The 23,722-nt window shown below is 37.8% G+C and overlaps 1 protein-coding gene across 3 annotated transcripts in view; it reads left to right on the plus strand.

The window, feature by feature from the left end:
• LOC136035151 (uncharacterized) overlaps positions 1–20,887 on the plus strand; it is a 77,183-nt gene extending 56,296 nt beyond the window's left edge. For all 3 annotated transcript variants that reach the window (XM_065716703.1, XM_065716702.1, XM_065716701.1), the window contains 2 exons: positions 5,321–5,396; positions 20,503–20,887. In XM_065716703.1, coding sequence (XP_065572775.1) covers positions 5,321–5,396; positions 20,503–20,708 — 282 coding nt within the window. In that variant the 3' untranslated portion in view covers positions 20,709–20,887. The remainder of the gene's footprint in view (positions 1–5,320; positions 5,397–20,502) is intronic.
• Positions 20,888–23,722: the final 2,835 nt, after the last annotated feature.

The following is a 23,722-nucleotide window of genomic DNA, read 5'->3' on the forward strand; positions in this document are numbered from 1 at the left end:
ATATATACTCCCACTCGAAATATTGTGGTTGGGTTACTATTTTGTAGAATACCCGGAAGCATCAAATTAATCCCATGCAAATAAATTTCCTGTAAATCCAAGAGCACCGGGCATTTCCGGAGAAAATGATCCAAGTCTTCATCATCATCTTTACAAAGAGGACAAAGAGGTATATTGAACTCTGAAATGCTTTCAGTAAAGCGCTACGTGATCTGAAAGACAAAATCATACTATTCCTTAAGAAGAAACATTTAAGCTACATTTTGCCATTTAGCATAATTTTTCATGTTCCTTCGAATGGTCTTCATAGGGACCCTTTGTTGCTTAACAACGAAAATTCAGTTTTATCCTAATCAACACGTTAGCACTTTTCCTGAGAGCGACTTTAACAAAATTAAATAAAAAAAAGCTCTAAGTTTTTTTAGCGGAAAGTAAGGAGTGACATTAAAACTTAAAACCTATTAAAACTTAAACAGAAATTACTTCGTAAATGAAAGAGGCTGCTTCCTCATCAACGCCCCGCTCTTTACGCTAAAGTTTGACTCTTTCTCTCAACTCAACTTTTTTAAAACAGTAAAAAACCCTAGAGTAAAGAGCGGGGCGCTGATGAGGAAGCAGCCCCTTTCATATACGAAGTAATTTCTGTTCGTTTTAAGTTTTAATGTCGCTCCTTACTTTCCGTTAAAAAAAACTTTTTTTTTTTTATTTAATTTCTGAACGTTTTTGAATCCGTGCATGTTTTGATTTTGGCTCTCTGCAGATGAATAATTAAAACGAAATTTGCATATTTATTTTTTTGGCTTGATGGCTTTCTGATAGTTTTGATCAAGTGATTTTGAGAAAAAAAGGAGCGGGGGAGGAGGCCTCCTCCGATTTTTTGGTTACTTAAAAAGGCAACTAGAACTTTAATTTTTTACGAATGTTTCTATAAGATATACATAACTTACAAATTAGCTTACGTAACGAACTTCTGTATTATCATGTTTTTATTACGTATATGAAGGGGTTCACCCCCTCGTCAGTACCTCGCTCTTTAGACTAAAGCTTAAATTTTTCCCAATTTCTTAAGAATGACCCCTGAATCACAAACGCCGTAGAATAAATAGTTAAAATTACTAAAAATGATTTGGCATGAAGAGCGAGATATTAGGATGAGGTGAGCCCCTCATATGCGTAATAATTTCTGTTCGTTTTAAGTTTTAATGCTTCTCCTTACTTTCAGTTGAAAAAACTTCATATTTATTTTTTCATTGTCTTTTTTTAATAGTGCTAGAAAATCCTGCGCTCCATTCATGAAAATTTTCTTCCCCCATGACAAATTCCTCCAAGGGAAGTTCCCCTAACATATCCTACTCTTATCACCCCCCCCCACAACCTAAAAATCCCCCTGAAAACGTCTGTACGCTTCCAAATAACCATTACTACATGTAAGCACTGGTCAAGGTTTGCAACTTGTGGCCCCTCCCACGGGACTGTGAGGAGTAAGTCGTCCCCAAAGACATAGTTATAAGGTTTTTTGACTACACTGAATAAAATGGTTATCTCAGAATTTTGATTTGGTGACTTTGGGAAATTAATTAGCGTGAGAGGGGGCCTAGGTGCCCTCCAATTTTTTTGGTCACTTAAAAAGGGCACTAGAACTTTTCATTTCCTTTATAATGAGTCCTCTCATAAGATTCTAGGACCACTGGGTCGACACGATCACCCCTGGAAAAAAAAACAAATAAACACGTATCTGTGATCTGCCTTCTGGCAAAAAAATACAAAATTCTACATTTTTGTAGATAGGAGCTTGAAACAATAGGGTTCTACAATAGGGTTCTCTAATACGCTGAATCTGATGGTGTGATTTTCGTTAGGATTCTATGACTTTTAGGGGTTGTTTCTCCCTATTGTCCAAAATAAGGCACATTTTCTCAGGCTCGTAACTTTTGATGGGTAAGACTAAACATGATTAAACTTATATATTTAAATTCAGCATTAAAATACGATTCTTTGATGTAGCTATTGATATCAAAATTCCATTTTCTTAGAGTTTTGGTTACTATTGAGCCGGGTCGCTCCTTACTACATTCGTTACCACGAACTGTTTGATTCGTATTTAGAAGGACCTTGTAACTCTGATCTATTATTTTAAGTCTCAACTGGATCCAGCGTCATTGGGGGGGGGGGAGTAATCTTAGATTGGGGGGACCCCAATCGTATTAGGGGGACAAGAAATTTTAGAAAATACTTAAAGCGGAGAGATCAGGACGAAACTTGATGGGAAGAATAAAAACAAGTTTTAGATATGTGACTAACATAACCGGACTGGATCCGCTCTCTTTGGTGGAGTTGGGGGGGGGGTAATTTGAAAAAATGAGGTATTTGTAACTTACGAACGGGTGACCAGATCTTAATGAAATTTGACATTTAGAAGGATCTTGTGCTTTAATGCTCTTATTTTAAATTCTGATCAGATCCTATGGCATCGAGGGGAGTTGGAGGGGAAACCAGAATTCTTAGAAAACGTGAAAATTGGGGTATTTTTTATCTTACGAATAGGTGATCGAATCTTAATGAAACTTGATATATAAAAGGATCTTATGTCCCAGATGCTACATTTTTGACTCGAATTGGATCCGGGGACATAGGGGGTTGGAGGAGGGAAACAGAAATCTTGGAAAACGCTTAGAGTGGAAAGATCGGGATGAAACTTGATGGGAAGAATAAGCACGAGTTCTAGATACGTGATTGACATAATTGGAACGGATCCGTTCTCTTTGGAGTAGCTGGGGGTGTTAATTTGGAAAAATTAGAAAAATTTTGGTATTTGTAACTTAAGAACTGGTGACCAGATCTTAATGAAATTTAATATTTAGAAGGAACTTATGTCTCAGAGCTCTTATTTCAAATCCCAACTAGATCTGTTGACATTGGGGGGAGTTGGAGGGGGAAATCTTGGAAAGCGCTTTGAGTGGAGGAATCGGAATGAAGCTTGGTGGATAGAACAAGCAAATGTCCTAGATACGTGATTGACGTAACCGTGCTGAAATCGCTCTCTTTGGGGGAGTTGGGGGGAGGGGTTCAGTGCTTTGGCGAGTTTGGTGCTTCTGGACGTGCTAGGGCGATGAAAATTGGTAGGCTTGCCAGGGAACTGCACAAATTGACTTGATAAAGTCGTGTTCCCAGATTCGACCATCTGGGGGGCTAAAGGGAGAGGAAAAATAAAAAAAAAATGAGGTGTTTATAACTTACGAGAGGGTGATTCGGATCTTAATGAATTTTGATATTTAGAAGGACATCGTGACTCAGAGCTCTTATTTTAAATCCCGACCGGTATTAAGCCTCTGATTTTCCTTTTAAATCAATCCATTAATTCTTAGAATCAAATTAAAAAGAAATTAAAAAGAAACTAAAAATATGGAGTAAGACTTCATTTTTAGTGTCCTTGCTACTTCAAGAAGTGTTTGCCCCCATTTAACTCAACTCCCATGCGATTAGCTCCATTTACCTTAGCGTTCGTTCAACCACATTACAAATCATAACCATTTAACCGAACTTTCGTTCAACTGAACCCCATTTAGCTCAATCTAACTCAAGGCCATCAAGCTCAACCCCCATATAACTCAACCATGCAAATCAGCCTTTTTGAATCAAGCCCTGTTTGACTCAACGCAACCCAAGGTCTAGGAATAAGTTTGAACCAGCATTGATTAGAAGCTCAATATTAGCGAGCAAGAAAGTTTCCTTTTTAAGCTACTAACTACATTGCCCTTAGACTGTTTTAAGCAACACGTTTCTGCTAGACAGAATTTCCTCAAGAAGTTAAGTTCGGCTAATCCTAATGAAATATACCAAAACAGGATGACAATATAATACTTTAGAAATAAAATTATGAAAACCACGACAAAGAATTGTGCAAATCAGGCCGCCGCATACCGTAATATATTAAATACCTAACCTAATTTAACCTAACCCCTAAGCACCTCTAAAGGTGCTTCCTTGTTAGCTAGTACACACTCAAGAAGTACAACTCTACAATAGAGAAAACAAAACTAATAGAACTTCCCACTCCCTTGTTTTCTTTGCTTTTAATTTTTACTCTGTGTAATTACTTCATAGATTTCACTAGTCTATAGCTAACTATTGTATTATACAATTACTACATTAATATAAAATTAATTTACTTTATTGTTTTTTTTAGATTGTTGACGTTTTATGACTTTTTTTTTTGATCAGTCTTATTGTACAACAGTTTGACCAAATTGAACGGATGATTAGTGATTTTGTAGTGCTAGGCATATGGATTAGTGCATTCTTTGGCCAATTTTAAATATTTTTTTTCAACTCCGCAATTTTTTTATTCCGATTTTTTTTAGGATTTCTTTTATAACTGTTTATCAGAAGCAATCGAGGTAAAATTCTAGTTAATTGACTTCTTGCCATCTCGGAAAGGGTTTAGGTTAGGAAAATGAAGCTTTCAGGGATGGATCTACAGGCTAAAGTATGTCCTGGGAAGGTATTTTAAAGTACCCACCTCCACTTCTTCTCCTCTAGAGGGCCCTGAAATTTCCCTACATGACTGGTCTATGCTTATTGAAATTTTGACAAAACAACATTTACCTTAATTTTCTGTTACCAGTTGCTTTTTCTCTGCCTTTAGTTCTGAAAATGCAATTCCTGTTATTTGAGTAGAATTTTGAGCCATATCAAATGTTTTTTCTTCAAAAATTAGGAAATGTATTTGCATATCTTTAAAACCTTATAAAAAGGAATTGAGCAAAGTTATGAAGCTAAAAACAATTTTGTTGTGTTTCAGTTAAGCAGAAGACATATTTTGCAAGGTTTCACTTTTATAACACACATATTTGTAAGGGTCATCAAAGGTCAGGGCCCTCTAGAGGGAGAGGGAGTGGAGGTAGTTGTTTCAAAATACCTTCCCGGGACATACTTTAGTCTGTAGATTCATCCCTGAAAGTCTCGTTTTCCTAACCTAAACCCTTTCTGAGATAGCAAGAAGTCAATTAACTAGAATTTTACCGTAATCGAAAACGCTAATATACAGCCTTTCAGATTATCGCAGGTAAGCTGGTCCCTGAACTATACGTTATTTTTTAGATAATGTAGTAGGCTAATTGATACATTTTAGCCTACAAGAGTTAAGATATTATCCAAAACCGCCTGGGTTCATCGCCCTTTGTGAATTGTCTCCTATTTTCAACTAGCGGGATTAGACACTCAGAAGGTTTTGAGCGGTTCGTTTCAACAGAAGTAGGAAAGACTTAGTAGTGAGCTTGTTAGAAATAAAATGGAAATTGAAAAAGTTAAAACATTTCAGGCCAACGATGAATTTACCTCAGAAACGTGGGATCTTCTCGAAGATATCGGGGATGTTTTTCGGAAAGAAAGAGCAGGTATGTTTTTTGCGTTTTTAGTTTATGTTTTTGTGGACCTAAAAGTTCGACTGATGGAAGGAAATGGGCGTGGTCGTTACTTAGATGAATAGGGTTTTTGTATAGATGTGGAGAAGGTTGGCTTTTCCCCAACTCTGACCTGTGGATTTAATGTTGCGGTTAGCGAGAGTTGCGCTGACTTCCTGCTACTCGGTGTACATCTCCCAACGCCACGTGTGCCCCACAGTTACTCCACGCTTGGCACATTTATGCCACGCTTGGAACACTCCCCACTTGCCTGACTTGGTTTTGCCGCTCTTGGCATGCACTACCTGATGCACATGAATTCTATGAAAGAGCGACCCCTCCCTTCTGTGTCTACCAACTGTTGATTATGAACGCGGTGGACCTATTTCATTTCCTCATAAGAAATGGGGACTTAAATTTACAAAAATATAGGGTGAATTGTTGAAGTTTTTATGAAGATGAGACAAAAAGGCATTCTTCAATATCTTGTCTTTTTTAATCCTAGAAGATATCTTAAAATTTGTTCAAAATTCTTGACACCTGCCTCCCTCATCCCCCCCCTCTGTAATGAAAATAAGCCTAAAAACTGATGACAAACCCACCGGTCCAATAGCGTTAGCAAAATTAGCTGGTATGTGTTAAATGTACGAAATAGCAAAGAACCACTCTTCTCCAATTTCGCACAATGATGCATTCGAAAAAGAGGCTCAATCTGTTGGGCTGGATGCGGGGTCCAGTACTGCTTCGAATCTATTGCGGGCACGAATTACACGTCAGTGAACAAACTAGTCTCTTAAAAATATTTTTAGGTGCTATTTGTTTGTGTGTGTTTTACGGTTTTTTGTGTGTTTTGTTTTTACACCACCAGAGTTCCAGAAATCTTGCGCAGAAAATGTGGTCGTGATTCACGTAAACTAGGCCGTTGTAAAAAAGGAAAGTGGGACAGCATTTTTATGGCACTTGGTATTAACCAAGTGGCATATAGCAATCGTCAATTCTGTCGGTCTGTCGGTCTGTCTGCCGGTCTGTCGGTCCCGGTTTTGCTACTTTAGGCACTTCCGGGTAAGCTAGGACGATGAAATTTGGCAGGCGTATCAGGGATATGACCAGCTTAAATTAGAAATAGTCGTTTTCCCAATTTGACCATCTGGCGGAGGGAGTGGGGGCCGGTTAAATTCGTAAAAAATAGAAAAAATGAAGTATTTTTAACTTATGAGCGGGGGATGGGATCTTAATGAAATTTGATGTTTGGAATGATATTGTTTCTCAGAGCTCTTATTTTAAATCCCGACCGGATCTGATGACATTGGGGGGAGTTGGAGGGGGAAACCTAAAATCTTGGAAAACACTTAGAGTGGAGGGATCGGGATGAAACTTGGTGGGAAAAATAAACACAAGTCCTAGATACATGATTGACATAAACGGAACGGATCCGTTCTCTTTGGGGTAGTTGGGGGGGTTATTTCTAAAAAATTAGAAAAAAGAGGTATTTTTAACTTACGAACGAGTGATCGGTTCTCAATGAAATTTGATATTTAAAAGGATATCGTGGCTCAGAGCTCTTATTTTAAACCCGACCGGATCTGGTGACATTGAGGGGGTTGGGGGGGGACCTAAAACTTGGAAAACACTTAGAGTGGAGGGATCGGGATGAAACTTGGTGGGAAAAATAAGCACAAGTCCTGGACACATGATTGACATAAATGGAACGGATCCGCTCTCTTTGGGGTAGTTGGGGGAGGTGTTAATTCTGAAAAATTAGAAAAAATGAGGAATTTTTAACTTACGAACGGGTGATCGGATCTCAATGAAATTTGATATTTTGAAGGATATCATGTCTCAAAGCAATTATTTTAAATCCGGGCCGGATCTGGTGACATTGGGGGAAGTTTGGGGTGGGGGAACCTGAAATCATGGAACACGCTTAGATTGGAGGGATCGGGATGAAACTTGGTGGGGAAAATAATCAGAAGTCTTACATACGTGATTTACATAATTAGAACAGATCCGCTCTATTGGGGGGGGGGCGGTTAATTCTGAAAAAGAAGAAAAAATGACGTATTTTAACTTACGGAGGAGTGATCTTCTGAAACTCCATATTTAGAAGGACCTCGTAACTCAGATCTCTTATTTTAAATCTCAACCGGATGCAGCGTAATTGGGAGGGGGGCAGTTGGGGGTACCAGAAATCTTAGAAAATACTTAAAGCGGTGAGATCAGGATGAAACTGGATGGGAAGAATAGAAACCTGCCTAAGATACGTGACTGACATAACCGGACCAGATCTGCTCTCTTTGGTGGAATTGGGGGGGGGGTAATTTTGAAAATTGAGGTATTTGTAACTTACGAAAGGGTGACCAGATCTTAATGAAATTTGATCAAACAGTTCGTGGTAACGAACTGTAGTAAGGAGCGACCCGGCTCAATAGTAAACGAAACTCTAAATAACGGAATTTTGATGCTAAAATATACATCAAAAGAATTGAATTTTCATGTTGATTTTAAATATATACGTTTCATCAAATTTGGTCTTTGTCATCAAAAGTTATGAGCCTGAAAAAATTTGTCATATTTTAGAAAATAGGGGAAAACACCCCTAAAAGTCACACAATCTTAACGAAAATCACACCATCGCATTCGGTGTATCACAGAACCTTATAGCAAAATTTTCATGATCCTATCTACAAAAATGTGGAATTTCGTATTTTTTGCCAGAAGACAAATCACGGGTGCGTGTTTATTTGTTTTTTTTTCCCCAGGGGTCATCGTATCGACCAAGTGGTCCTAGAATGTTGCAAGAGGGCTCATTCTAACGGAAATGAAAAGTTCTAGTGCCCTTTTTAAGTGACCAAAAAATTGGATTGTACAAATTGGATCTCTACATTAGAAGTTTCAAGCTCCTATCTACAAAAATGTGGAATTTTGTATTTTGGCCCCAAGTCAGATTACGGATGCGTTTTTTTTGTTTTTTTATATTTTTTCTCCCAGGGGTCATCGTATGGAACCCATGGTCCTAGAATGTTGTGAGGGCTCATTCTGACTGAAATTAAAAGTTCTAGTGCTCTTTTTAAGTGACTTAAAAAATGGGAGGGCACCTAGGCCCTCTCCCACGCTCATTTTTTCTCCAAAGTCAACAGATCAAAATTTTGAGATAGCCATTTTGTTTAGCATAGTCAAAAACCTTAATAACTATGTCTTTGGGAATGACTTACTCCCCCACAGTCCCTGGGGGAGGGGCTGCAAGTTACAAACTTCGATCAGTGTTTACATATAATAATGGTTATTGGGATGTGTACAGTCGTTTTCAGGGGATTTTGTTTTGTGGTTTTGGGGGTGGGGTTGAGGGGAGGGGGCTATGTGGGAGGAGCTTTCCTACGAGAAATATGTCATGGGGGAAGAAAAATTCAATGGAAAGGGTGCAGGATTTTCTAAAATTACTATAAAAAAAACAATGAAAAAATAAACGTGGAAAAGTTTTTCCATTGAAAGTAAGGAGTAGCATTGAAACTTAAAACGAACAGAGATTATTACGCATATGAGGGGTTCTAAAAATACATTAGCATAAAGAGCGAGGTATTTAGGAGGAGATAAATACTTCGCTCTTTATGCTAAATTATTTTTAGTAATTTCAATTATTTATTCTACGGCCTCTCTGATTCAGGGGTCATTCTTAAAGAATCGGCACAAAACTTACGATTTAGTGTAAAGAGTGAGGTATTAACGAGGGTACAAAACCCCTCATATACATAATAAAAATTTAAGAATATAAAAGTTTGTTACGTAAGTTAATTCTTCAGTTACGTATATTTTTTACTAATAAAAAATTCGTTAAAAATTAAAATCTATAGTAGCCTTTTTGCGTAACCGAAAAATTGCATGCAACTAGGCCTCCTTCCCCATCCCTTATTTCTCAAAATCGTCTGATCAGAACTAAGAGAAAGCCATTTAGCCAAAAAAGGAATTAAAATGTAAATTTCATTTTAATACTTTATGTGTGGAGAGCCAAAATCAAACATGCATTAATTCAAAAACGTTCAGAAAGTACATAAAAAAACTAGTTTTTCTAACTGAAAGTAAGGAGCGACATTAAAACTTAAAACGAACACAAATTGCTCCGTGTATGAAATGGGTTGTCCCCTCCGCAATCCTTCGCTCTTTACGCCAAAGTTTGACTCTTTACCACAATTGTGCTTTTTAAAACAATTAAAAGCTTTAGCATAAAGAGCGAGGGATTGCGGAGGGGACAACCCATTTCATATACGGAGTAATTTCTGTTCGTTTTAAGTTTTAATGTCGCTCCTTACTTTCAGTTAGAAAAACTAGTTTTTTTTATGTAATATTTAGAAGGACCTTGTGCTTTAAAGTTCTAATTTTAAATTCCGACCAGATCCTCTGACATTGGGGGGAGTTTGAGGGGGAAACCGGAATTTTTGGAAAACGTGAAAATTGGGGTATTTTTATCTTACGAATAGATGATCAGATCTTAATGAAATTTGATTTTTAGAAGGAATTCATGTCTCAGAGCTCTTACGTCAAATCCCGACCAGATCTTTTGACATTGGGGAGAGTTGGAGGGGGAAATCTTGGAAAAACACTTGGAGTGGAGGAATCGGGATGAAGTTTGGTGGATAGAATAAACAAATGTCCTTGATACGTGATTGACAGAATCGTACTGGGTCCGCTCTCTTTGGGGGAGTTGGGGGGAGGGGTTCAGTGATTTGGCGAGTTTGATGCTTCTAGGCGTGCTAGGACGATGAAAATTGGTAGGCGTGTCAGGGAGCTGCACAATTTAACTTGATAAAGTCGTTTTCCCAGGTTCGACCATCTGGAGGGGGGGGCTAAAGGGTGAGGAAAAATTAGAAAAAATTAGGTATTTATAACTTACGAGTGGGTGATCGAATCTTAATGAATTTTGATATTTAGAAGGGCATCGTGACTCAGAGCTCTTATTTTAAATCCTGACCGGGATTAAGCCTCTTATTTTCCTTTTTAAATCAATCTATCGATTCATATAATTTCGTTAGAGCTCATACCATATGATCTCTTGGCTCTTAGCTCTTCTCGCCTCGTCACAAGTGCCATATGAGCTCTTAGCTCTTGTTGTTAATTTAAGAGCTGTGTAGTTTTGCCTGTAATAGGTATTGTTGAACATCATGAACTAACTGTTGATGAGAATAAGTCGAGGAATGAGCCCGAAAACTCTTAACCACTTCTCCAATTTCGCCCAGACACATACAGTCCGCCCAGCTACATAGAGATGTAGCCCAGTCCGATTTTATTGATTCAATGGTAGTTTTTTTTTCTTTTCTTCTACAGACCCAAAGGCTCAATAATTAGGAATAAATTGTGGGGGGGGAGTGAATTTAAAATGAATAAAGAGAGTAAAAAAGTGGTTTTCAATAAATTAGAGCTGTTGTACTTCCGGTTCGCCATTTTCGCCCAAACAAACAGCATCAGGGATGACCTGTGCTGGGTTAAATCAGGATGCAATTCCATCCAGCTCTCCCGTTGCTCTAAGTTTTCACACACTTGAAAGAGCTAATCGTTAAATTTGTACTGACCACCAGTGGCATAGCTAAAGTGATGGCAAAGGGGGTGGTCTTCCCTGGATGCTGTCTCTGAGAGGGTGCGAAACTGAGTTTTTTTTCTGTTTTATAAACCTTGTTTTGTTCAATTATTCTGTGGTAGTTATGAAAGGGGGGAGGGACAAAAACCAAGCTTATTCCCTGGTGCTGAAAATCCTAGCTGTACCCCTGCTGACCACATCTGAAGGAATCATGGTAATAAAATTAAAATAGTTTCATTAGATCCCTTAGTTATGCTTCTCCGAGATATCAGGTTAGTTTTATTGTATTGTCCAGAAATAGCAATTGCCAGAAATAGCAATAGTATTGTCAGAAATAGCAATAGAATCTATAGGAAATTAAAATAAAACACTAAAAAAAATGAAATTCTTGCTTCATAATGTTTAGTTTGTTTCTATTAATGAGATCCACTATCGTCTTCTAAAAAGGAAAAACGGACCTTTCAAAATGAATTTCTGTTTACGTGCGAGACAGCGCATGCGCAGGAGATTGATAAAACGTTCCATAAACCCAACAATATTTACAATTCATGCTAATAGAGAGATTGAACTCGAATAACCTTACTACCCGTTAAAGGGGTAAACTGGAAATGTAAATGCTAGTTTACGTCTGTTATAGCTCTGTTAAAAGGAGGCAAAATCAGAAGTACTGCTGACAAATTTTAAAAATGGTGGATTAATTCGCAAACGAAAAGATAAACCCGCCATGTGATCCTCGATTTATTACTCGCATCAAGGTAATACTGGCTACCAGTGCACTTCCCCCCTTCCTTCGGGCTGAAATTTGGGCTTAAGCTTTTTACATATTTTATTTTATTGTATGTATTTTTATGGCACTTGGTATCTACCAAGTGACATATAGTGATCGCAAATTTCGTCGGTCCATCCCAGTTTTGCTAGTTTAGGCATTTCCAGGTAAGCTAGGACGATGAAATTTGGCAGGCGTATCAGGGACAAGACCAGATTAAACTAGAAATAGACGTTCCCCTGATTTGACAATCTGGGGGGGAGTGGGGAACGGTTAATTTGGAAAAATTAGAAAAAATGAGGTATTTTTAACTTGCGAACGGGTGATCGGATCTTGATGAAATGTGATATTTAGAAGGATATCGTGTCTCTAAGCTCTTATCTTAAATCCGGACCGGATCCAGGGGGAAACCAAAAATCTTGGAAAATGCTTAGAGTGGAGGGATCAAGATGAAACTTGGTGGGAAAAATAAGCACAAGTCCTAGATACGTGATTGATATAACCGGAATGGATCTGCTCTCTTTGGGGTAATTGGGGGGAGGGTTAATTCTGAAAAATTAGAAAAAATCAGTTGTTTTTAACTTACGAAGGAGCGACCGGATCTTAATGAAATTTGGTATTTAGAAGGAAGCCATGTCTCAGGGCTCTTATTTTTAATCCCGACCATATCTGGTGAAATAGGGGGAAGTTGGAGGGGGAACCGGAAATCTTGGAAAACGCTTAGAATGGAGAGATCGGGATGAGACTTGTGGGTAGAATAAGCAAATGTCTTAGAAACGTGATTGACGTAATCGGACTGGATTTGCTCTTTTTGGGGGAGTTAGGGGGGGTCAAGTGCTTTGGCGAGTTTGGTGCTTCTGAACGTGCTAGGACGATGAAAATGGGTAGGTGTATCAGGGACCTTACAAATTGACTTGATAAAGTTGTTTCCCCCGTTTCGCCCGTCTGGGTCGCTGAAGGGAGAGGAAAAATTAGAAAAAATTATGGCATATGAGCTCTTGGCTCTTGGCTTTTCCGACCTCGTCACAAGTACCATATGAGCTCTTTACTTCTGTTTTTTATTATTTGGCATTATAATCCAGCTGTTGATAAGAAAAACGAAGAAAATACAAACCAACAAAATCAGAAAACTTATATTCCAAGGGCTGTGTCTGGGCATTAGCGGGGGGGGGGATAAATGAACCCGATTGCATTCTTTTTTACAGGCTAAGAATTGGCATAACGACAAGGGGTAAAACGGATGGAGTAACCATCGGCTTCCATTTCAGAAATATGTCACAAGGAAAGACCAATGAAATTAAAACACTTTCATAAAAAGTATGGGATGGTAATTCTCATTTTCTCTTAGAGCCTATGTTTACTGCAGTAGTGCCAATTGGAGGGGCACGAGGCTTGTGCCCGCAAGAAATTTTCGTCCCTCCTAAATTCTGAAAAAAATTCCTAAGAAATACCTGAAAAGGGTATTTTTCTTTTGAAAAATGTTTTTCGGTTTTTTTATTATATAAATTGGGAAAAAAACGAAAATTTACCCCTCCCCTCAGATGTTAAAATGTACATTTTGTCCCCCTTCTTAATATTTCTGATTGAAACCACTGGTTTACACATGCATATAAGGACCGTGTACCCCTCAGATCTCACAGTTTTACAATTTGCATAAAATTTTGTAATGCTTAATGTATAGTTGACACATTTTCTGAAATTAACCCATCCTTGAAGTTTGTTCCTAGGGAGGGGGGGGTGTCATAGAATTTCATCTGCTTTTGATATTCGGAAGTGCTTTTCCTAAGATCTTAAATGGGGATCTTCGTGTTTATTAAGAGAAAATTTTCACTCGTTCTCTTTTTATTCATTCGATTCTTCCCTATTCATTCACTCAGCATATGCACTAGTTCCGAACTGTTACGTAACACACCTGATGAATTTGAAATTCTGTAGATAGACCTTGATGTATCCAAACTAGAAGTTTTATATTTGAAGCAAAGAATCCAAAAGCAAAGTTTTTAAAGATTTGTAGCACGGCAATAAAAATAAGCGGTTTGGGCGTTGCTATGGCAACTACTTGTTCAATAATTGGATTTATGCTTTTCAATGTTTGAACAAAATTTGTTCTGGTACTTGCCCATTATTGAGAATACTCAAGAATTTTGCTATGCAAGATCTGCCAAAAACCGGTTTAAGCTACTTGTATTCGGAGACAGTTAGCTGAGGCTCAGTGGAAAAAACTACGTTGTAGATATATTTTTAACTGACTATCTAACATATAGTTAGTATTATGGTTAGGCTAGATATTTAATATAATGTATTCTGGGCGGCCTGCTTTCCATACTTTTCTGTTGTAGTTCCCATAATTTTATTTCTAAAGTATTATATTTTCATCATATTTTGAAATATTTCACTAGGATTGACCTAACTTCACTTCTTGGGTGTGTTCTGAATAATGGACAAGAACCTTTTTTTTCTGTACTTTGTGGGGATCCCCATGATCATTCAGAAGAAATTTCGTTAACACTGTAGGAAAGGGGCTCTTCTAAGAGATACATCTTAACAAAGTAAAAGCATTTCCTTTTGTTTCATGTTCTTTTCAATGTAGTCACTACACAGGCAGTGTATCCCCCCCCCTGATGGCTCCTTATAAAGCCCTAATAATGTATTTCTCCGTTAATTCCGTCTTGGGTACTTATGTATTATCAATTATTTACAAACAAAATTATGGAAACTACGACAAGGAATTATGGAAAGCAGGCCGCCTTGAAATTAGTACATTAAATACTTAACCACCTAATATTAAATATTTATTGCAAATATACCTTCATCGTAGTTTATTTCACGAAAGAATAAGCTAATTATAAAAAAATGTGAGAGAAAAACCGGTTTACTCAGTTCAACCAAAGCAAACTTCTTGAGTGTGTTCTGGATAATATGTAAGCATCAAGTTTTGTCCTATATATTGGATTCTTTGTTAAACCGGTTAAATTCTTAGTCAGGAATTTATCTTAGTTTGTGACTGAGGGCAAAATTTAACAAAATACTATTTTTAATGATTCTGAATAGTGGACTTGTTGGGGAGGGATGCACTGCCAGTGCAGCGACGTATATTGAAAAGGATCATAAAATAAGGAACATAGTGGTACTAATTGGGAGGGGTGAAGTGTCAGCATAAGGAAGGGGGTGCGCTGTTGGGGCTTTTACTACCAGTGTAGCGACCATTATGTTGAAAACAAGCATGAAATCAAGAATGTAATTGGGTGGGCAGGAGGGTAAGGTGGGGTTGGGAGGAATGAAAGGGGGGAGGGAGAGTTGTATATTAATGAGTAAGAGAGATTGGATTTGTTATTATAGGTAAGTAGATATGTGGACTTTCGCGCGAATACAAACCCTCATAGGTTTTCCCCAGCATGAAAGTGTTGTATTTTTATTTATTTATTTGTGATTGTTGAAATAAAAACTTGAACTTGAAATGGTACTACTTGGGCGGAGTGCAGATTCCGCGCAGGGGTCCGAGGTGCGCTTGTGGGGAGGGGGTGCATTGTCAGCTTAGTGACTATTATATTGAAAAGGATCATGAAAAAAGGAATGTAATGGTGCTACTTTTATTTTATTAAGGTTTTTCTTTTAGAAAATCTGCTTCCCACAATGTTTGTATAATTTCATGCCTTCCTCTATTCATTCAGCTGACCTGTGTGTCGGCTTACATTATTTCTTTGTCTAATTACAACTCTAAATATTATAGACAGAAATTCTTTTTCTCAAGCTAGAAATTCCAAATCACAAGAAAGAATCTAAAACTAAAACAGGTTTTTTATACATTATTCAGTGCGGCAATAAAATTAGCTATACGGACATACCTATGTTGCCAGGTTGGGCTGCTTTCCGCCAATGGGGCTATAAAATTTTCACCTTCGCGGGACAAGTGACAAAAAAAAACCGCGAGGCGGGTTGAACCTTAGAATCAAATAATCAAATCTCAATATTTTAATTTGACAGTGACTACTCCTTCAATATAAAGTCCCACCTCAAGTTTTTTGTACCATTTCTTTTTAGCCGTTTTGTTGAGTTAATCACTTATATTTCTTTTCTTTGAAATTTGGCACCGCTTAGTACCAAAAAACTGCATAATTGCATATTAAATTTGACCCCAATTAGTACCGAAAATTGCATAACTGCACATTGAAATGTGGCACCCCTTATTAGTAAAACCTGCATAGCTGCATATTGAGATCTTTCATCAAAAATGAAAGTCTCGATTTTTCCTAATGTTTTAAGGGCCCTTTAAATTAAGGCAAAATGTGATCAAAGGTTTAAATGTGAGGGGTTTGAGGTGAGAGGTTTAGGACGCAACAGCTAGTGTCACAACCCCTCACAAATTTGTTCTTTATTTCCATATTTTAAACCAAAAGCACGTATTTGTTTTGCAAATAACCAGGGTAGCTAAGGTCACAGCAGACGCACGATTGGGTCTAGCAGGGTTGCCACCCGGTGAAAAATAAGTCACTCGATTTTATTTATTTATTTTTCTTTGTTTAGTGATTTTCTTCAATAATCTAGGGATTAGATGATTTTGTACGCTTTTAGGCAATATAAAAAAAAAAATCACTAGGGTTGGCAACCTGGGTCTGTAGGAGCTCTTATAAACAAAATCCTTTTAAAACTTCGTCACTTTGCTGTTTTTAACAGAAAACTGTGTTAAAATAAACCCACTTACTCTAAATAATCAGGTCTTAGCTTAAGACTCCGAAAGTACGTAGTCATAGACTGATATAGAGGTCTCACCTGACGAATTCAAACGAGATTTCATTTTCGCTGTCCTTGATACTTTTAAGCTCTTTCGCATGTCCCTTTTTAGTCTTCATTAGATACATAAACAACATTCTGGTTTAGGTGCTATATGCCCGGTTGGTTTTATCCGTATCTGTACTTTCTAATTTGAAACTCATCCTAACCTACATTTCAAAGGCCTTAAATACTGGCTCGAAAATATGTGATATTGCAAATAGTTTACCGACTTGGCACTTGATATGCGCGTTACCACATAAACAGCCACATTATGATACCGTACTTTAATCGATGCCATAGAGTTTATTGAAAACAAAATATATGCATCAATCATTAGGTGGATAGAAACTTTTGGTTTTCTGTTTTGTCTTCTTATTCGTCTGAGCAGAGATAATCCGCTTTTGAGTGGAATTTGCACCTAGTCCAGTGGAACTTGGTTAGCCCAAGCGGAACTTTGACTTAGTCAAAGTGGAACTTAGACTTAGTCCTTCAGCTTCTTAAACCATTATTTATTATTTGATAACAAGTCGTTGCTTTTCGTTTTCCTTTACTAATCCTAATTGTAAGGCAACATTCTGTATAAATTTATATAATGAAACTCATAAATTAATTACAAAAATGAATTAAGAACAAAATTAAACTAGAAAGTGTCATTTCATTTTAAATTATTAATTTTCGAAGTATAACTTCAAGCTGAATTTATAATTCTTTTCAGTTACAATTTAAAACGATCTTATAAATTACAATCTCGGTTAAGCGTTTTAACACAAAATTATATAAGCGAGGGGCATTCTAAATACGCAGAATTTCGGAATTCTTTATTAATTTTTCTGTTACAATGGATATATTTTTCAACATGACCTCCATTGAGGTCGGAACCTATTTTCAGCTGGCGCCTCCATCGTTTTACACTTATTTAAAATTAAAATGAAGACCCTTTATGAGTCAGTTTTTGCCACTGTTTTTCCTTATCAGTTCTATTGAAATGGCCGCCTTTCAATTGTTATTTGAGTTTTGTGATTAGAAAAAAGTCAAGCGAGGCCTGGTATGGGCTATAATGTAGGTGTTTTGGTTATTCCCGCCAATGTTATCTCAATACTTTTGCAACGTGTAAAGAGTGCACTGGGGCGCTCTCGTGATGAATAAGATTCTATGATAGTTTTCCATGCCACTCTTGCTAATCACCCCTTTAGCTTCACAAAGCCTTGTATACAGTGGCCCATATAAGGCCGTATCCAGGAAGTGGGGGTACCGAGTTTTAACTCCCTCCGAAATTTGTGTTTTGATTCGCAAAACGTAACAAAAACACATATAATTTTTTTTTGATGTTTTTGCCCCCCCCCCCCCCCTAAAAATATCCTTCCTGAACAAAGCCCTCGGGCTCCTGTCACAGTTTTTGACCTACTAAAAAGTCTACAAGAAAAAAACTTAAGAATACCAGAAAACGGTTGCCATTAACTTGTTGACAGGAATTCCACAGATGTTTTATGTCCTTCGTATAACAAATGCATAAGAAGAAAAACAATATTTGATATTCCCGTCTAGTAACAGTTGAAAATTGAGGTTTCGGTATTGATTTTTTGCCATGTTTTTACCCAAGTTCTCTTTTCTTCGGAAAATGGGTATTGATTCTTAACATTGCCTATTATCTGAATAGAACAGACTTTAAGCTATGATTGAGCTTTTTTATGGCACTTGGTATTAACCAAGTGACATATAGCAATCGCAAATTATGTTGGTCTGTCTGTCGGTCCCGGTTTTGCTACTTTAGGCACTTCCAGGTAAGCTAGGACGATGAAATTTGGCAGGCGTATCAGGGACCGGACCAGATTAAATTAGAAATAGTCGTTTTCACGATTTGACCATCTGAGGGGAATGGGGGGCCCGTTAATTCGGAAAAAATAGAAAAATTGAAGTATTTTTAACTTACGAACGGTTGATCAGATCTTAATGAAATTTAATGTTTGGCAGGATAATGTGTCTCAGAGCTGTTATTTTAAATCCCGACCGGATCTGATGATATTGGGGGAGTTGGGAGGGGGGAACCTAAAATCTTGGAAAACACTTAAGAGTGGAGGGGTCGGGATGAAACATGGTGGGAAAAATAAGCACAATTCCTAGATTCATGATTGACGTAACTGGAACGGATCCGCTCTCTTTGGGGTAGTTGGGGGGGGGGGATTAATTCTGAAAAAATTGAAAAAATGAGGTATTTTTAACTTACGAACGGGTGATCGGATCTCAATGAAATTTGATATTTAGAAGGATATCGTGTCTCAAAGCTCTTATTTTAAGTCGCGACCGGATCTGGTGACATTGGGGGGAGTTTGGGGTGGGGGAACCTAAAATGATGGAAAAAGCTTAGATTGGAGGGATCGGGATGAAACTTGGTGGGACAAATAAGTAGAAGTCTTAGATACGTGATTTACATAATTGGGACGGATCCGCTCTATTGGGGGGGGGGGGGTAATTCTGAAAAATTAGAAAAAATGACGTATTTTCAACTTACGAAGGAGATATAGGATCTTAATGAAATTTCATATTTAGAAGGACCTCGTAACTCAGATCTCTTATTTTAAATCTCAACCGGATGCAGCGTAATTGGGAGGGGGGCAGTTGGGGGTACCAGAAATCTTTGAAATACTGAGAGGTGAGATCAGGATGAAACTGGACGCGAAGAATAAAAACCTGTCTAAGATACGTGACTGACATAACCGGACCGGATCTGCTCTCTTTGGTGGAGTTGGGGGGGGGTGTAATTTTGAAAATTAAGATATTTGTAACTTATGAAAGGGTGACCAGATCTTAATGAAATTTGATATTTAGAAGGATCTTGTGCTTTAAAGCTCTAATTTTAAATTCCGACCAGATCCTGTGACATTGGGGGGATTGGAGGGGGAAACCGGAATTCTTGGAAAGCGTGAAAATTGGGGTATTTTTATCTTACGAATAGGTGATCGGATCTTAATGAAATTTGATATTTAGAAGGAATTCATGTCTCTAAGGTCTTATTTCAAATCCTGACCAGATCTTTTGACATTGGGGGGAGTTGGAGGGGGAAATCTTGGAAAACACTTTGAGTGGAGGAATAGGGATGAAGCTTGGCGGATAGAATAAGCAAATGTCCTTGATACGTGATTGACGGAACCGTACTGGATTCGCTCTCTTTGGGGGAGTTGGGGGGAGGGGCTCAGTGATTTTGCGAGTTTGGTGCTTCTGGACGTGCTAGGACGATGGAAATTTGTATGTGTGTCAGGGAGCTGCACAAATTGACTTGGTAAAGTTGTTTTCCCAGATTCGACCATCTGGGGGGCTAAAGGGAGAGGAAAAATTAGAAAAAATTAGGTATTTATAACATACGAGTAGATGATCGGATCTTAATGAATTCTGATATTTAGAAGGACATCGTGACTCAGAGCTCTTATTTTAAATCCTGCCCGGCATTAAGCCTCTTATTTTCCTTTTAAATCAATCTATTGATTGTTATCTATTGATTGTTATTGTCATGCCTCGTCACAAGAGCCATATGAGCTCTTAGCTCTTGTTTTTTTTAACCCATGACAGGTCATAGATTCATCGCAGAATTGTCAAGACCTTACAAATAGGCAGAGGTAGAGGTTGAATTTGAAAATACTTCCCAAATACCTGCTTTGGAACATAGATTCGGTCAATAAAGTTCTGATTTTAAATCACAAAAAAAATACATTGATATTCTCCTCCACCTTTAAAACCCAGGCCCATGTTTTAATATATTTAGCCTAAATTAGCTTAGAGTTGTAAAACTTCTTAGCTAAACCTACAGTATGATTGTCCAACTTTTGCCAAGAAGATTGTATGGTGCAGAGCAAGTGTTTATGCTACTAATAAGAAGAAAACAGACCATACCCTCAACCCAGTAAAAGCCATTGGCGGTAATGAAAAAGAACAATCTTGCTTACCATTTTCCAAGAGATAATGACTTTAATTCAAAACAATAAACTATCTTTCTCTTTTAGGCTCCGACGGGGTCAATGACAGAGCATCCACAAGTGAGCGAGATCTCTCAGAAGGACCAAGGAGAAAGCGTCGAGAAGGCCACAAACGAAGAGGCGCTCATTCTCACCTAACTTTCGATTCACCCAACCGTGGTGAAACGAAGGGCTTAAACCCTTGTATAGTCAATGATTATTTGGTGATGATGATTAATTTATGTTGCTTTTGAACGTCTTATTTTCAGTTTCACGATTTTGTTCTCTTGTTTGTCACAGCTTTGAGTCTGGCCCGCTTCTTGAGCCGTCGAGTGACGATTTGTTTATAATTTTTCCGTTTTTCGTAAATTAAAGTATAGTTCAAATTTTTGAGTTTCATTTTTTTCTTTGATTTATATTTATGTACATCTTCCATTCACTCTTGAAAAATTATAGGATTATGGTATGAAGGCATACTTTTTTGTTCTTTCTACCTAGTGCTCCAGGAACCCCCCCCCCAAAAGGCTTCTTCATTTTACAAATTCTGCCAGTCTTATTACAGATCCAAGCTGAGTTGCCACCTGTAGCACATGCTACATTAAGTGTAGCACTTTGTATGGCACTTGGTATTTACCAAGTGAGATATAGCGATAGCAATTTCTGTCCGTCTGTTTATCGGTCCTGGTTTTGCTAGTTCGAGCACTTCAAGATAAGTGAGGACGACGAACTTTGGCAGGCGTATCAGGGAACAGACCAGATTAAATTAGAAATAGTCTCTTCCCCAGCTTTACCATCAAGGGGGAGGGAGTGGAGGGACGGTTTATTCGTAAAAAAAATAGAAAAAATGAGGTACTTTTGACTTACGAACGGGCTATCTGAACGGAAAATTTGATAATTAGAAGAACCTCGTGTCTCAGAGCTCTTATTCTAAATCCTGATCAGATCTGGTGACATTGGAGCAAGTTAGAGGGGGAAACCGGAAATCTTTGAAAACGCTTAGAGTGGAGAGATCGGGATGAAACTTGGTGGGAAGAATAAGAAATCCTAATATGATTGACATAACCGGACCGGATCTACTCTCTTTGGAGTTGGGGTGGGAGGGGTGAGATTGCCAGTGCTTTAGTGAGTTCGGCGCTTCTGGACGTGCTAGGACGATGAAAATTGGTAAGCATGTCAGGGTCATGCACAAATTGACTTGATAAGAGTCGTTCCACCGATTCGACCATCTTAGGGGGGACTGTAGGGAGGAGAAATCGTGAAAAATGAGGTATGTTCATCTCACGAATGGGTGATCGGATCTTAATGAAGCTTGATATATAGAAAGATGTCATGTATCAGATGCTTCATTTTCAATCCGGATCGGATCTGGGACATTGGGGGGGGGTGGAGGGGGAAATGGGAATCTTGGAAACTGGAAATCTCGGAAAATTGTTAGAGTGGAGAGATCGGGATGAAACTTGATGGGAAGAACAAGCACAAGATACGTTATTGACATAACTGGACCAGATTCGATCTCTTGGCTCTACCGACCTCGTCACAAATGCCACATGAGCTCTTGGCTCTTGCTTTCTTATGTGACCAAGTTAAAAATATAGACATATATAACGAAATTACAGGATGGGTCTTGCATAAAAATATATTTCAGAACATTTTTTATGCATGACAGTAATCTAAATGCATTTAGATACGGGATATGTGTGTGTGCGTACATTTTCCTATTCAGCGCTCTCATCAGGGATGACCATACATTTTTATTCCTTTACAGTGAAAATATTAAATGAACCTAAAACTAATCTAAGTACGATTAAACAAACCATGCGTATGTCGCGGAGCCAAAATTGTTTTGATTGTAACACAGAAAATTGCTGTGTAGCACACAAATTATAGGGCAATTGTAGTACTTTAGGAACTGACCGTGGTGGCAACACTGGGTCCGAATCTGTTACGCTTATTGAGCCGTTGAGTGAAAAATTGTTTATAATCACAGTCTGAGTATATATGAACAGTAGCGAAAGTCTTTGTTTGTTACAGCTTCGAGTCTGGCTCACTTCTTGAGCCGATGAGTAACGATATGGAGACATTTATCGGTTCCGATTTGCAGAGTGGATACGATTAGCTTTGCATGAATCCATTTATAGATTACATCTCTTAAGTTTATGAATGAATTAATCTCCATGAGTGTAGTAAATTATTTTGGATTAAAACTACGACTGAAAGATTTCTCTGTCTTTCTTGAGATATTTTGACGATTTCAAAGGACACGAAAAGATTAATTGCAAGTTGCATTAAATATGATATATTGACCTTATTCAAATAAAGATTACAAGCTTCCACGTGGATTAAAAGAGGATCTCCGTTTGGCAGATTCCGCCAACCTGCCGATTCTAAAACGCTTGTGTTCTTCGGTCTATGAACTCCCGAAAAGTGACCTGCAAACAACTTCGATGGAATTACTTTGCAAAATGGCATTGTGGACTTCGGAGAATGTAGTAAACGGGAGACACGTTGAATAATTGGTACTGTGTGCGTCTCAATTTGCGTCTCAAACCAAAGTGCGTCTTAATCTGGCGATGTTTGTCGATTTTGCAACGCTTGTGGTTTTAAATTTGTAAACTATCAATAAGAAACGAGTCAAAATTCCAGATTTTTATTTCACACAAAATAAATTAACACAAATCAAACAGTTCATGGGAACCAACTGTAGTAAGGGGTGACCCGGCTTAATAATAATCGAGACTCTAATAAACTCGAATTTTGATATCAATATACACATCAAAAGAAGAAGATTTTTATGTTGATTTTAAATATATGAGTTTCATCAAGTTTAGTTTTACCCATAAAACGTTACAAGCCTGAGAAAATTTGCCTTATTTTCGAAAAAAAGGGGAGACCCCCTAAAGGTCATAGAATCTTAATGAAAATCATACCATCTGATTCACCGTATCTGTTCACTCTAGAGGTTTGAAGCTTCTATCTGCAAAAATGTGGAATTTTTTATTTTTTGCCAGAAGCAAAATTACGGATGCTTGTTTATTCATTTATTTTTTTCCCCCAGGGTTGATCGTATCGACCCACTGATCCTAGAATGTCACGAGAGGGCTAATTTTAACTGAAATCAAAAGTTCTACTGCCCTATTTAAGTGACAAAAAAATTGAAGGACAACTAACTCCCCTCCTACGCTTTTCCCCCAAAGCCACCAGATCAAAATTTTGAGATAGCCATTTTGTTCGGCATAGTAGAAAAATCTAATAACTATGTCTTTGAGAA

Source organism: Artemia franciscana, chromosome 14 (assembly GCF_032884065.1).
Source record: "Artemia franciscana chromosome 14, ASM3288406v1, whole genome shotgun sequence".
Lineage (NCBI taxonomy): Eukaryota > Metazoa > Arthropoda > Branchiopoda > Anostraca > Artemiidae > Artemia > Artemia franciscana.